The 13,138-nt window shown below is 29.1% G+C and overlaps 4 protein-coding genes across 4 annotated transcripts; 1 reads left to right on the top strand and 3 right to left on the bottom strand.

The window, feature by feature from the left end:
* Positions 1 to 887: 887 nt before the first annotated feature.
* GO595_004980 (UBA/TS-N domain containing protein) lies at positions 888 to 2,570 on the bottom strand (the record flags this gene model as incomplete). Its single annotated transcript, XM_067918171.1, has 1 exon — positions 888 to 2,570. One exon carries the CDS (start codon positions 2,568 to 2,570, stop codon positions 888 to 890), a length of 1,683 nt encoding a protein of 560 aa, XP_067774998.1.
* A 3,077-nt stretch (positions 2,571 to 5,647) lies between these two features.
* GO595_004979 (C2 domain containing protein) lies at positions 5,648 to 6,448 on the bottom strand (the record flags this gene model as incomplete). Its single annotated transcript, XM_067918170.1, has 1 exon — positions 5,648 to 6,448. The coding sequence occupies one exon, from the start codon at positions 6,446 to 6,448 to the stop codon at positions 5,648 to 5,650; it is 801 nt and encodes a 266-aa protein (XP_067774997.1).
* A 245-nt stretch (positions 6,449 to 6,693) lies between these two features.
* Positions 6,694 to 7,092, bottom strand: GO595_004978 (uncharacterized protein; the record flags this gene model as incomplete). The annotated part of the gene is made up of 1 exon (XM_067918169.1): positions 6,694 to 7,092. One exon carries the CDS (start codon positions 7,090 to 7,092, stop codon positions 6,694 to 6,696), a length of 399 nt encoding a protein of 132 aa, XP_067774996.1.
* Positions 7,093 to 10,234: 3,142 nt separating this feature from the next.
* Positions 10,235 to 13,063, top strand: GO595_004977 (Clan CA, family C19, ubiquitin hydrolase-like cysteine peptidase; the record flags this gene model as incomplete). Its single annotated transcript, XM_067918168.1, has 1 exon — positions 10,235 to 13,063. The coding sequence occupies one exon, from the start codon at positions 10,235 to 10,237 to the stop codon at positions 13,061 to 13,063; it is 2,829 nt and encodes a 942-aa protein (XP_067774995.1).
* Between the last annotated feature and the right edge of the window lie 75 nt (positions 13,064 to 13,138).

Below are 13,138 nucleotides of genomic sequence, written 5' to 3'. Positions count from 1 at the left end.
GTACTCTACTTTCTCAGTGCATCTTTTCTAATAACTTAAAAGTGTTTATGATATGCGTGGAAAAAGGATTTGATCCAAACTCACAATTTTATGTTTGTTTTATATATTTTTTGGAGTTTTTTAGTTTGTTTTGAAAATCCTTTATATACAGCTGCTTTTAATGGTCATATAGAAATAGTAAAAATTTTGTTATTAATGAAAAATATTAATGTGAATATTAAAGGTATAAATGTTTATTAAAATATATCAATACAACACCTTTGCTTGCAGCTGTGCAAAAAAATTATATATTCATTGTTAAACTTCTTGTGGCTCAAAAAGGAATAAATGTTAATGCAAAAGATAATGTTTGTTAAATAATATTAATGTTTATTTTGATATAATCATGAAACAGCATTGAAAATTGCATCAAAGTATAAAATGAATGAAATTGTTTTATTACTAAATCAATTTAAAAAAAGCGGAACAGATTAATAAATTGTTATTATAATATATATTATAATATTTTTCTCATTTAAATGTGTAACTATTTGATTTTTAATATGAGGAATATTTTCATATTATTGATGTGATCTGGATGAAGTTGTGTGGTGATATAATTTTCTTATTATTTTTTTTCGAAATTGTGAGTATTGGACGTGAACCTTATAAATTAAACCTTAAACTATTAATGCGTATTTCCTGTGATTGTATCAATATCTCTTCCTGTAACTAATTCCAAAAGGAACGAAATTGAATGTATATATTTTAATGAATAAAAATTTTTTCAAACAGTTTTACGTATTATTCGATTATTGCTCAAACTTAAAAATAAACAACACGCAAGCGATGTCAAAAATAATATTTATAAACCATTTACTTATATTTTTTATTTACGAAAGAACCATTTACTTTTTTTTTTTTTTTTGTTGTTGTTGAGTTTGGACTTGTTTTTCTCCTATAATTTCCTGAAGTGTTGGCACGTGCTTTGGTGGGTTTTTTACCGTATTCCAAGTATATCCTCCTACTTTATTTATCAGCATCAGTACTCTTGGTATTAGTGCAGTTTCATCTCTTTGTGCGTATTCGTTTTGCATTACGTATTTCAAGTTTGGCATGTTTGCGTTTTCCACCAGCGCCACGATGTGGAATTGCTTTGACAGTTTTGATCTTCTGTATTTATTATTCACTGATCCTCTTTGGCTATAGCAATATGAATAATTAAATTCATCCGACTCATACACGCCGAGTATTCCCTCCCAATGTCCATCGTTTGTTTGCCAATCAGTGCTTCCATAATCCTTTAGCCCATTATGGAAGATGCTATACCATCGATCGCCAGGGCTTCCATGCCATAACCAAATTTGGCCGTATTTCTTCTTTAAATTATTCAGCGCTGCTTCGCGTTCAGGAGGCGCCGAAGTGATCAAAAATTGGTAATCGGCAAAAGCGGCCTCTGGTAATCGATGCTCACCTTTGAGCGTGATCAAATGGGAACGATTCGCTAACATTATGAAACGTAATATGTCATAGAACTCTTTCCCAATCGATGAAATGAGCTGCCGATCAGACTCATATCTCGAGAGGTCTCCTGTGGATGGAAGTATATCAAAGAAATTACGAAGAACTCCATCGGGTGCATCTGGATGTGGTACCATAAATTTGGTCCCGGCTGCAACAGATGCTAATGAGATAACTAAATCTGCAGCAATAGGATCACGACGAATTTCTTGAACAATGTTGGCGCCAACGCCAATTTCGACAAAACTAAAATAACATAATTTACTATCACATACCATGGGTTTGACCCCGGAGACTTCAAGCTGTTTACCACAGATACAACAATGATCAACAAGGTCTAAAAAGCCATCGATTATTTCAATCGATAAATAAACAAGTGGACTTTGGTCATATGAAAGAGAAGTTGATTGGTCTTTGTTATTGGTGTTGTTTGGTCGTTTTTTGACTTTGCCTGAAAGAAGTAAATCAACAGCTGATTGAAGATTATTATTGGTCTGGAGTAATGCTGATTGGGCTAAAGAACGTGAAAAGCCCATTGATATTAACTCTTGGACATATTTGGGATCGGGCCCGAGTTCAGAAACTGATATACTATTATCTAAAATTAATGAAATGGATCGAAGTTTGCGTTTGCTGGGATTATAGTCAGGGTCAAAGAAATCATTTACATGTTCTTGAACTAGAGTTTTCCCAAGAAAATTTTTGTTCCCATCACATTCATATAAAATTGTGACTGGCTTTACACGTAAAGGATCGTCACCTGGTTGAAGAGTAATGTTGAGTGTAACTAAATTTTCAATGTGATCAAAATTAGCTTTTCGCAAAGAAAGTGGTAAAACTGATGTAGGTGCAGTAATTTCAACCACACCATTGCCTCTATATAAAAAAGAAAATGATGGTAAGAAAAATCCTGCTGTGTTAACATATTCTTCAATTCTTCCATAATTATTAACAATAACATCATCTGTTGGTTCAAAAGAAAAATCACAAGATGAATCATCACCAATAGTTAACTCACCATCATCATCATCAAAATTTAATTCACCATCATCATCAAAGTCATCAGACATGAAAATTTTGGCAAAAAATCTTTTCAATTAATGGTCGTTTTCTATTCAAAAAAAATCACTTTAAACTTTTAAGGGTATACTCGGACGACGATCAAAATTAACTTTTTGAATACTTGGGAAAAATCTTTGTTTTTTTCAATCGATTTTCTAGTATGAAATTAATCCTTTTAAATAATTTTTTTATACACATTATTAACATCGGCTAAACAATACATTAATAATATTTAATTGAATTTATATCGACAGTAATTTGATAATAAAATGAAAAAAATTGAATGAAAAAAAAAAATCATCCTTAAGATTTCATGAACTACCATTTATAAAATATAATATATATATCAAAAATATTTAAGATTGAACTAAAAAAATATATATAATGAAAAAATTGATTTCGAAATTTTCATTTTGATCTGTATATTCTTTTCTCAATTTGAAAACAGATTTTTGCTTAATTGATGATAAGGACTTAATAAAAATCAAAAAATTCATCAGAATATGTTTATTTTCTCATTTTGAGTAGCTATGAAAAATATACGAAAAGTGACACACTATAAATGGTCCTTGTTACAGACATCGAAACATTCGAGCAAATGGCAAAAAACATGATTTCTAAATCGCCCAAAAAAGCAAGGCTTTCAACAAAATATCGTAAGGATGGTGCAATTTTTACAATGAAGATTACAGATGATGTTAAATGCTATAAAATAAAAATCACAAAGGATTCAACCATGAAACAGGCTCAACGCGTTATAGCATCTCTTATGCATTTGATGACAAGTAATGAGTTACTCTAAACCTGCTATTTATACACATTTTTTAATTTTTTATTTTATTTTAAATTTACAACCAAAAACTTTTTATTTGAGCCTGCTTGAAGGATTGCTGAATTTAATGAATTTTTAATCAATATTTAATAATTTGATTAATCAAAGATAATTGTTTTGTTTTTCACTTTCTAACTGAAACCCAAACCACACTGTGCGAAGGTAATATGAATTTTTATTTAGTCATATTGGTGGTAAAGAAATCGATCAGTTTCTGTTTCTGTCAACAACAGTTTTTTAATCACACATTATCACAAAAGAAAAGAAGTTTATACTATGTTTCTTCCTTAATGCATTATCATTGATGATAAAATAAAATTTAAAGAAAAATATTTTATTGTTATATATTAAGTTCACATTTGATTGTGTAATCTTCTTTGAAGTCATTTGCAAAAGGATCTTCTTCAATGTTTTCGAGTGATGTTGTTCCAATGTATTCATTTATTTCTGTTTCATTTTGTTCAATGTTTTGTTTCTTTTTTCGGACTAAAATTATAACAATAATAACAATAATTGCAACGACAACATTTATTGCATTCAAGACACCACTAATAATGTATATATTAGTTTTATTATTAGTTATATCACTACTATCAGTAAAAAGTGTGAAAAAATTCGAATAAAATTGGAAATAAGTTGAATAAATAATTATAGTATAATCATAATAAATAATATTTGTATAAATATATGTAAATGTTAATTCAATTGAAGAAAGAACAAGTGTATTTATATTTGTAATAGTGAAAAGAGAAAATGTTCGGGCATATGAAAATGAAAAAGTTAAAACAATAAATGAAGTGTAACTTATAAAAGTATCAGAAAATTCATATGCATTACTTTGCGTGAATGTATTTAACTTCGTATATGTGTTACTTTGTGTGAGCGTTGAGATTGGACTACATCCTTCTGATGCAATGTCTTTAATTACATGAAATGTGCCAAATGTTTCATTGCCTGTATATGTTGGTGTTACCATAACTGTGTTAGTTAAAACATCTGATGTTAAAACACATCGTAGCCAAATTTTGGCTCTGTTTTGCCATAAAAATATATACATTTAAGACTTGTGCAATATGAAAATGCATATGATCCAATTGATTGTAAATTTTCGTTAAAGTTATTTGTTTTTAATTCAGAACAATATGAAAATGCAGCCGAAAGAATTTCTGTAACATTTTGACCAAGTACAACAGTCGTGAAGCTTGTACAAGATCTGCATCGAATGCACCAGATCCAATTTCCGAAACAGAATATGCTGTGTCAACTGTTTCTAATAGAATCCAATTTTGAAACGTTTGCGCTGGTATTTCATAAATGTTTAATCCAATAATAAGATAAACTGTTTGGCTTGAATATTCTTGTGTAAAGTCTTCAGTATTATTAATGTAAAGTGTTTGACTTTCATTATCAAAATATTGATAAGGATTTAAAACAAACATATAAAAAAGAATTGGTTTAAAATTAAAAATTTGTTTTTCTTTCTTACAATTGCCTAAAATATTAGAAATAAATAAAATTAAAAATGGAACAAAAAATACAAATGTATCGTGAAAAAAAATTTATACAATTTTTGATATTATTCCAAAAAATGTTTTGTTTTAAATATAAAATTATGTCATCTCGAATTTGGCTTGAAAGAAACCAACATTGGGAATAAAAATTTATGTTTGATACGCTAAAAATGGAAAATTGAAAAAATATGCTGATTTATCGTTAAAAAATAATTTATACATATCGCATCTATCAACAATTTTAGGGTGAATTTGCTGTGTTTGCTTTTTGCTTCCAGTATTCAAAAAATTTGTTTGATTACAACTGAAAATTGCAATACAACTCTTACCAGAATTATGGTGTTCGTATGGAAATGTGCTGAAATATTGAATAAATTTGAGAAACATATGATCTTAAAAAACTGGTTCATTCTTCAAAACAAGGCAGCACTTTCCCAACTATGGCACCGACATTCTGAAAAAATCATTTACTTATAATTTTTGCGAAAACACTTTTCTACAAACACAAACAGCAGAAGAAGAATACAACGGTTTCCCTATCGGAACAAACGTTTACATAAAATAAAAAATAAAATATCAAATTATAAACGCTAAAGGCTTCTTCAGCATTTATGAAAAAAAATACAATGGTCCACATAGTATTAACTTTATTTCGTGAAGAATTGATATAATATAAGTGTATTTTGTTAAAAAAAAATATTAAAAATTTATCCCAAACAAATTTTGTTTATTCAAAAAAAAATTACCGTATTAAAGGTAAAGGTTGGTGCTGACTTATTACTGGCGCAGCATATCCTCTGTTTGGTGTTACAATTTTCTGTTGGAAATTACTTAGAGGTGGAGGAGGATACATTGGCTTTGGAGAGTTTACTTTGTTTACAATGTTTGCAGGCTGTGGTGCTGGTGCTGGTGGAGGAAGATTGTTAATTAGTGGATTCTGATTATAAATTGTTGGTTGATTAGGTGCAACGTATGGACGTTGGTAATAAGTAGAAACACGAGGACGCGTAGGCATGGGAGGTTGTTGTACATTTTGATATACTGGCTGATGATATTGTGATTGATTATATATTGATGGTAAAGGTGGTGGATAATAAGCCGACTGATATCCTTGTTGGTTAGAGATAGGATTTGCATATCCTGTTGCGTTAGAAAATGGTTGAATATAAGGGTGTGCATAATGTAATTGTAAATGAAGATTTGGAACTGATTTACATGAAACCGTTGGGTTCATTTGAAACCATTTATCAACTACAACATCTATAGGAAGTGTTGATATAGAAATTTCATATTTTGCTATATCTTTAAGTTCATTACCAATTTTAGTTTCGCCAAAAAGTTTTAAATGGAGAGCTTGTGTTGGTCTAGTGACTTCAAAATGGAATTTCTTATTCCAAACAGGATGATCTGAATTCATGTTTGCTTTCGTTTTTTTAACTTTAATTGCGCCAACCAAAAATAAAGAAACGCGTGGCCGTATTTTAGAAAACAGACTCATTTTTGGAAGGTTTGTTGCTTCGATGACTTTAACGTGAAGAAGCATTTCCGGATGACGATAAAATTATTGCACGAGTATTCAATTACTTCCAAACAGTGTATTGAAATTGTTATTAAAAAGTTTTAACCGAAATTCAACCGCTGGAGAAATGATCAACATTTTCTAAAATTTTAAAAATTGGGTTAACCATTTAATATTTTATCAAAAAGTATATGTTTAACTAAATGCTTAATGAAAGAGATTAATTTTTATGAATGTTTACAGTGCATTTCAAAGTTTTGGATTTAATCTTATTTTCCACAAAAGATAGGTGAACCAAAATCATCACGAATAGCAAGACCAAGAAAAACACCTGTTCCAATAATAAGAACTAAAAGACCTCCTAGATTCAAACATAGAGATAAAGTTCGAATCGTATCAACATGAAACAATACAAGTGGAAGTGCAAGTAATGAAACAATTGATATAACAATCATAAATAAAATCCCATCAAGTGTAATCCATGTTAAATTGTTTTCATCCATGCTTTTAACATAAAATCCATAGCCAAGAAATATTGCTATGGCACCAGGAATTATAGAAAAAAACGGGTACCAGCATTTATCAATTGCACAACCAGCAATACACATTAAAAGACCAACAACAAGAACAAATGCAAGTATGATGTAAGGGATTGTTTGTTGAACCATTTTACAATTTTTAATAAAAAAAATTTTATTCCATAAAACTTCGAGACAACATAAATTTCATTTTGATTTTTACTGTACATTATTTGATTTACTTCTTTAGAATCTATTCTTTTTAATTATTATTTCTTTTTCTTTTTTACGAATGAAACCTCATAAAATTTTCAAATGTATCTTTTTCCGAAGCTAAATCCAATTCATTCAAATACATGAAAATTTAACTTTTTATTCACCAAATTTATACTCGTGGGCATTGAAGTTCATTAAAGTCGAAATATATATATATATACATTTGTAAAACTATAATTACAATAATTTATCTTTTCTTTAACTCATTCATAAGATATTCGTCAACATGTTTTTTGACTGTTTCATTTTCACAGTAATTTTGATTTTTGAGTTCTGTTCTAATTAAATTTTTCAATTCATCATTTCTCATTGAAAAAATGTTTGGTATTATATTATAAAAGGAATGGCTTGGATTACTTTGTATATATTTATCTATAATTTTTTTAAAATATGAAACTTCTTTATCAATATATTTCGTAGCTTCATCTTTTAAATTTGTTTTTTTAGTATTTAAATTATCATTAAGATAATTATTAATTTCACTTTTAAGGGATTTGTCTGTGAAATCTATAAAATTAATTCTGTTTTCACATTTTTGCTTAATTTGATGAAATACATCATCTGCTAATTTAGGATTATTTGTAACTTTTGATTTTTGTTGTTCAACTTCTTTTTCAATTAAAGCGTCAATAATTTTTACCAAAATTTTCCTTTGTGAATTAGTATCTTCTTTTGATGCAGCTAATGTCAATCGAATGAAATCCTTTAAAGCAGTGATTTCTTGATATTTTGCAATGATTTGAACGCTTAAACTTTCATTATTTTCTTCGATTTTACTGCTTATTATTGAGATGCATTCATCACGAATTGTTTTTGCTTTATTTGAAACAATTTGATAAATTTCATTAAAACTTCGAACATTATCATTGTTGTAAATATCTTTTTCTATTTCCTGGATATCATTGTTAATTTTGTTTTGAAGTAAATTAATAATATTATTAATTGCAATGCTTTTTACTTTATATAATGTGCTTCTGATATTATCATAATATTTATTTATAACTTCGGAGAAAATTTCATTTTCAAATTGATTTAAAACAGAACTATAAGTGTCTTGTTCATGTATTTGCTGCCAAAGCTTTTGCTTACACGTTTCTATAATAAGTTTACTTACTTCTCTTATAGTGTATTCATATATTTGTGAAATTGATTCATTCATAATATTAGTTTCAAGATCTGTTATTTCTGATTTAATGATTTCTTCTGCTTTAGATTTTAAATCATTTCGAATGTTTTTAATGTTTTTCTCTTGAACTATTTGAGCAGAATTTTCTATATTTTCTGATAATTTTTGAAATTGTTTTGTTTTAAAATCATTGATTTTGGGTTTTATATCTGAGTAAACTGAACTACTTAGGTTAACATTATCAATAAGTTTGGAACATAATTTTTCTAATTTCTTATATTCATCTAAATTAAGGATTTCAGATATATTAATTTGTTTGCTTTTACCAAGTTTTTCAATAACCTTAGGTTCATATTCATTGATAACAGTAATAATTTTTCCTTTGTAATATTGAAGTTGCTTAAATTTTATTTCCTTTATAATATCTGTAAATTCCTCACATTTGGCTGTTACCTCACTCATAATTTTTTCTTTAATTTGTTCGTAAGCTTCTGTGGTTCGGAATTCTGCTGAAAATTTCATCTCAAGTTCTTGAATTAATTGGTTACAAATTTCGTCAGGTTCTATTGTTATTGCTTCAATGCATTCATCTAGTTGAAGTTTCGCCAGTGTTTCCTGTTTAATTTCTTCAAGTGAATCAATTTTCTTTTGCATTGAATCATAAGAAAATGATGGGTTGTCATCTCTTGCTTCATATGTCCTTATTCCAGTTGAAAGATTATGGTTGTTTGTAATGTCTTCGTCTGGATAGTTTGTTAAACTCATGATAAATGAACTAAACACTTAAAACGGCATTTTTTGATGGTCAGGTGTCAGAAATTTTAAACCTATTATTTTGCCAAAATTTATCTAATTTATTGTTGATGAATATTTGTCGATATGTTCAGTGGAGTTTGACGATAGTTGCTACTCAAAAAGTGAATGTGGCAAAATAATATATTATTAAAAGACACTTAAAAAGTGGACGAAGACAAAATATTTATAACGATCATATTCATATCAAAAAATGGACCATGTCAGAATATCTAGTAACCGTTGATTCACTTTCACTATCGTACGGCGGCTAACGATTAAATATCATTTAAAAGAGTCGCTAAATATCAACAATCATATAATTCAAAAGTGACAATCTGCATTCAGAATTATTAGATCGTCCTGAACGATAGTATTCAAAATTTTATCAAAAAAATGAAAATATTTTGTGAGAATCGATATATATTTATGCTTAGCCGATTGTACTTATATATGTATTAGTAATAATTAATTAGAATGGTTATATTTTATTTTTCATTATAATGTTATATCGATGAAATTGATTTATAGATAAAATCGTAATTAATTCCAATAATTGCAACGACCAAACATGTATTAGAATGCTATCAGGAAAAAGTGGCCACTTGTGATTACACATTTAGTGCATTTGCTGATTATTTTTCCAAGTTCCTCTTGTGTCAGCATTAAGTTATTTGAATAGTTCACTCACTCAATCATTTCTGGGATTCTTAACGTTTTTGGAGCACACCTCAATTTTTTTGTGAAGCAAATAATTGAACGGTTTGAACCCAATCTCATTTTAATTTTTTGCATTAATTTAAAATAATTATAATCAGATTTTTCACCATCAATTTAAATTCTTTATATATGTTTTTGATGATATATGTTATATTTACATATGTTTAATGGAATTACAATTCAAAACAATTATTTTTATTTCTCTATTAAATAACTGACAATTTTTTTCTTCATTAAACATAACACTCACCCTAGAAATCATTTATATCAATTGCTTAACGATATCTTATGCAACAATTTTTCAATTGATTCTTTGGTCCGAATTTTTGTCGGGCTGCTAAACGGTTAGCTGCACATTTTATTCATTCCATTTACGAAATGAACAGCTATAGCGATGATTCCTCTAGTGAATACGATTCAGAAGAGTATAAAGAGGAAGAAGGTGTTGTACCACCTTTGAATGTTCAACTTAAAATAATCCAAAAAATCATGAAACCAAAGTTAAACGAGAAAGCATATCTTCTTTCTGAAGCGTGGGTTTCCGATGTTCGAGAAATTATTGGAAATAATGAAAATAAGGAATGTCCCATTAATAATTCTGATCTTACTGATTCAGATGGAAACATTGATTTTGAAAACAAGATATTAAATAGTGATTATTACGTAATCTCTGAACAAGCATGGAATAAGCTGTTAAAATGGAATGGAGGGGGACCTGAACTTGAAATTAACATGATTGAAGTTGAAGGTAAACCTAGGCCACTTATACCTCTGAAGGTTAAAGTCAATTACAAAGAAGAAGAGAAAGAAATCATTACCAACAAATTTGAGAATTGTGGCGATTTCAAGAAAAAAGTACTTTCCTTATTTAATTTACCGCAAGATACCGAATGTCGTATTATTGACTACAACAACAAGTATTTTTCCAAAGTCATGAAAGACAAAAAGATGATGCGAAATTATCGAATATATCCTGATCAAAATATTTATCTTGATGTCAAAGGTGAAGACGGCGAATGGGTCTCCAACTTCAAAGAAAGTGAACCCATTACTTATTCATCTCCCACCATATATAGTAATAATTATTATTATACACCAACATATAGTTCTCCATCATATGGAGCATACTCATACTCCTACTATTCAACCACGCAATATGGTCCAGCTAAAGCGCCAGGTTTAGTTGGATTACAAAATCTCACAAATACATGTTTCTTTAATTCCGGTATCCAATGTTTAGTTCATACAAATCCACTTAAGAAGTTGTTTTTACATAGTGATTGGGAGCAAGATTTAAACCGTACCAATCCGATTGGTATGAAAGGCAAATTAGCCGAAGCCTTTATCTCATTATTTAAAGAGATATGGAGTGGCAAGAAGTCAGTCATTAGTCCTATTGAACTCAAGCGGACGATTGGTGAATTTACTGAACGATTTAGTGGTTGGGGACAACAAGATTCACATGAGTTAATTACGTTTATGTTAGATGGCTTAAGTGAAGATTTAAATCGACGTCGTGTTAAGGAATCCACAGAGAATGTTGTTGGCGATGGAACTAATGATGAAGAAGTTAGCAAACTTAGTTGGGAGAACTTTAAGAAACGTTGTGACTCAATGATCATTGATACATTTTATGGGCAATTACGTTCAAGATTATATTGTCCCAATTGTAATATTACTACTGTTATATTCGAGCCATATTTTTCATTATCATTACCTATGGCAAAACCTAAGCCATTAACAATGGACGTAACATTTATTCCTTATGACTTTAAAGAACCACGTCGAGAATTATCAATAATAATTCGAACGCCATTAACATTTGAAAATATCTCGAAAGCAGTCTCAGAACAAATTAATCGAGAAGTTAAAGTCGTTGCAGGTATGAAAGAATCATATTCAAGTAAAATCACATGGAAATTAGAGCCGTCAAGTTCACGATATTCATATTATAGTAAACCGGAATATTATGTAATGGAAATTCCGGATGAAACCAAATTTTATGTACCAGTCACATTAAAGATGAACTTCGAAGAGAAATCACAATATACTTCTTATACATATGATAAAGAGAAAGAATTAATCTTCCCGACATTAATACCAGTTAATTCTAAAGATGCAACTGAAGAAGAAATAGCCGACTCTGCAACTGAAAGACTTTCATCAATTTGGGATGAGAAATCTAAAGAAGAAGTTGAAGTTAATGAAATCATGAAAGAAATGATTGAACATGTTAAATTACCTACAGAAGAATTCGAAGATGGCCGTAAAATTCATGCAACGATTTCAAGTTATTATTATGATACTGATAAAAGTTTAACAGCAGATAAAGAATATCCTTATTTATCTACACGTATAGTTAAGTTAACATTAGATTCAAAATCAACAAATGTCGAAAGTGGATTTTCATTAGAAGCACTTCTAAGACATATTAAACCAGAATCAAGTGGAAAAGTTGAAGAAGATGAAAGTGAAATGACTATAACATTAGAGAAATGTTTCGAATATTATACAATGAATGAAACACTTGACGAAGGTAATGAATGGTTTTGTCCTCATTGTCGTAAACATGTATGTGCAGATAAACAATTAGATATATGGTCTATACCTAAATGTTTAATTGTACATTTGAAACGTTTCGTTCAAAATGGAATGTACGACACTAAGAAACTCGATATAAATGTCGATTACCCAATGGAAATCGATATGAGTCAATATGTTAAAGGCCCGAAAAATGATGATAAGCCTTTGATATATAAATTATATGCAATATCTGAACATATGGGAAGTCTCGAAGGTGGTCATTACACTGCACATGCAATAAACGTGTTGGATCATCACGTACATGGGAAATGGTATAGTTTTAATGATTCACACGTGTCCGAATCAAGCGAAGAAAAGGCAAAGGATCAAAAGGCTGAAGCTTATGTTCTGTTTTATGAAAGAGTTGATCCGGATGAAGTAAGTGATGATGACGACGACCAAGAAGAAGAAAATGAAAATGAAATAAGTAATAATAGGGAAAATATCGACGAAGATTTGTACGTAGGGAAAATTGGCGATGAAGAAGAACTAAATGAAATAGAAAGTAACGAAAAAGAAGTGGAGGAAACAGACGAAGAAAAGAAAATAAAAGAAGAAGATGAAACTGACGAAAGTAAACATAAGAAAGAAGAAGATTTAGAAGAGGAGAGAAATAGAGAGTAACTTAAATAAGAAATAAGCGAAATAATAAACAATTAATAGCAATTTTGATATTAAGAATGCGAAAGCTGAATTAAA

The sequence above is a fragment of the Histomonas meleagridis genome (assembly GCF_020186115.1).
Source record: "Histomonas meleagridis strain 2922-C6/04-10x chromosome Unknown contig_30, whole genome shotgun sequence".
NCBI classification, from domain to species: domain Eukaryota; phylum Parabasalia; order Tritrichomonadida; family Dientamoebidae; genus Histomonas; species Histomonas meleagridis.
Note: the sequence above shows the minus strand (reverse complement) of the source record. Positions and strands in the feature narration are given on the sequence as shown.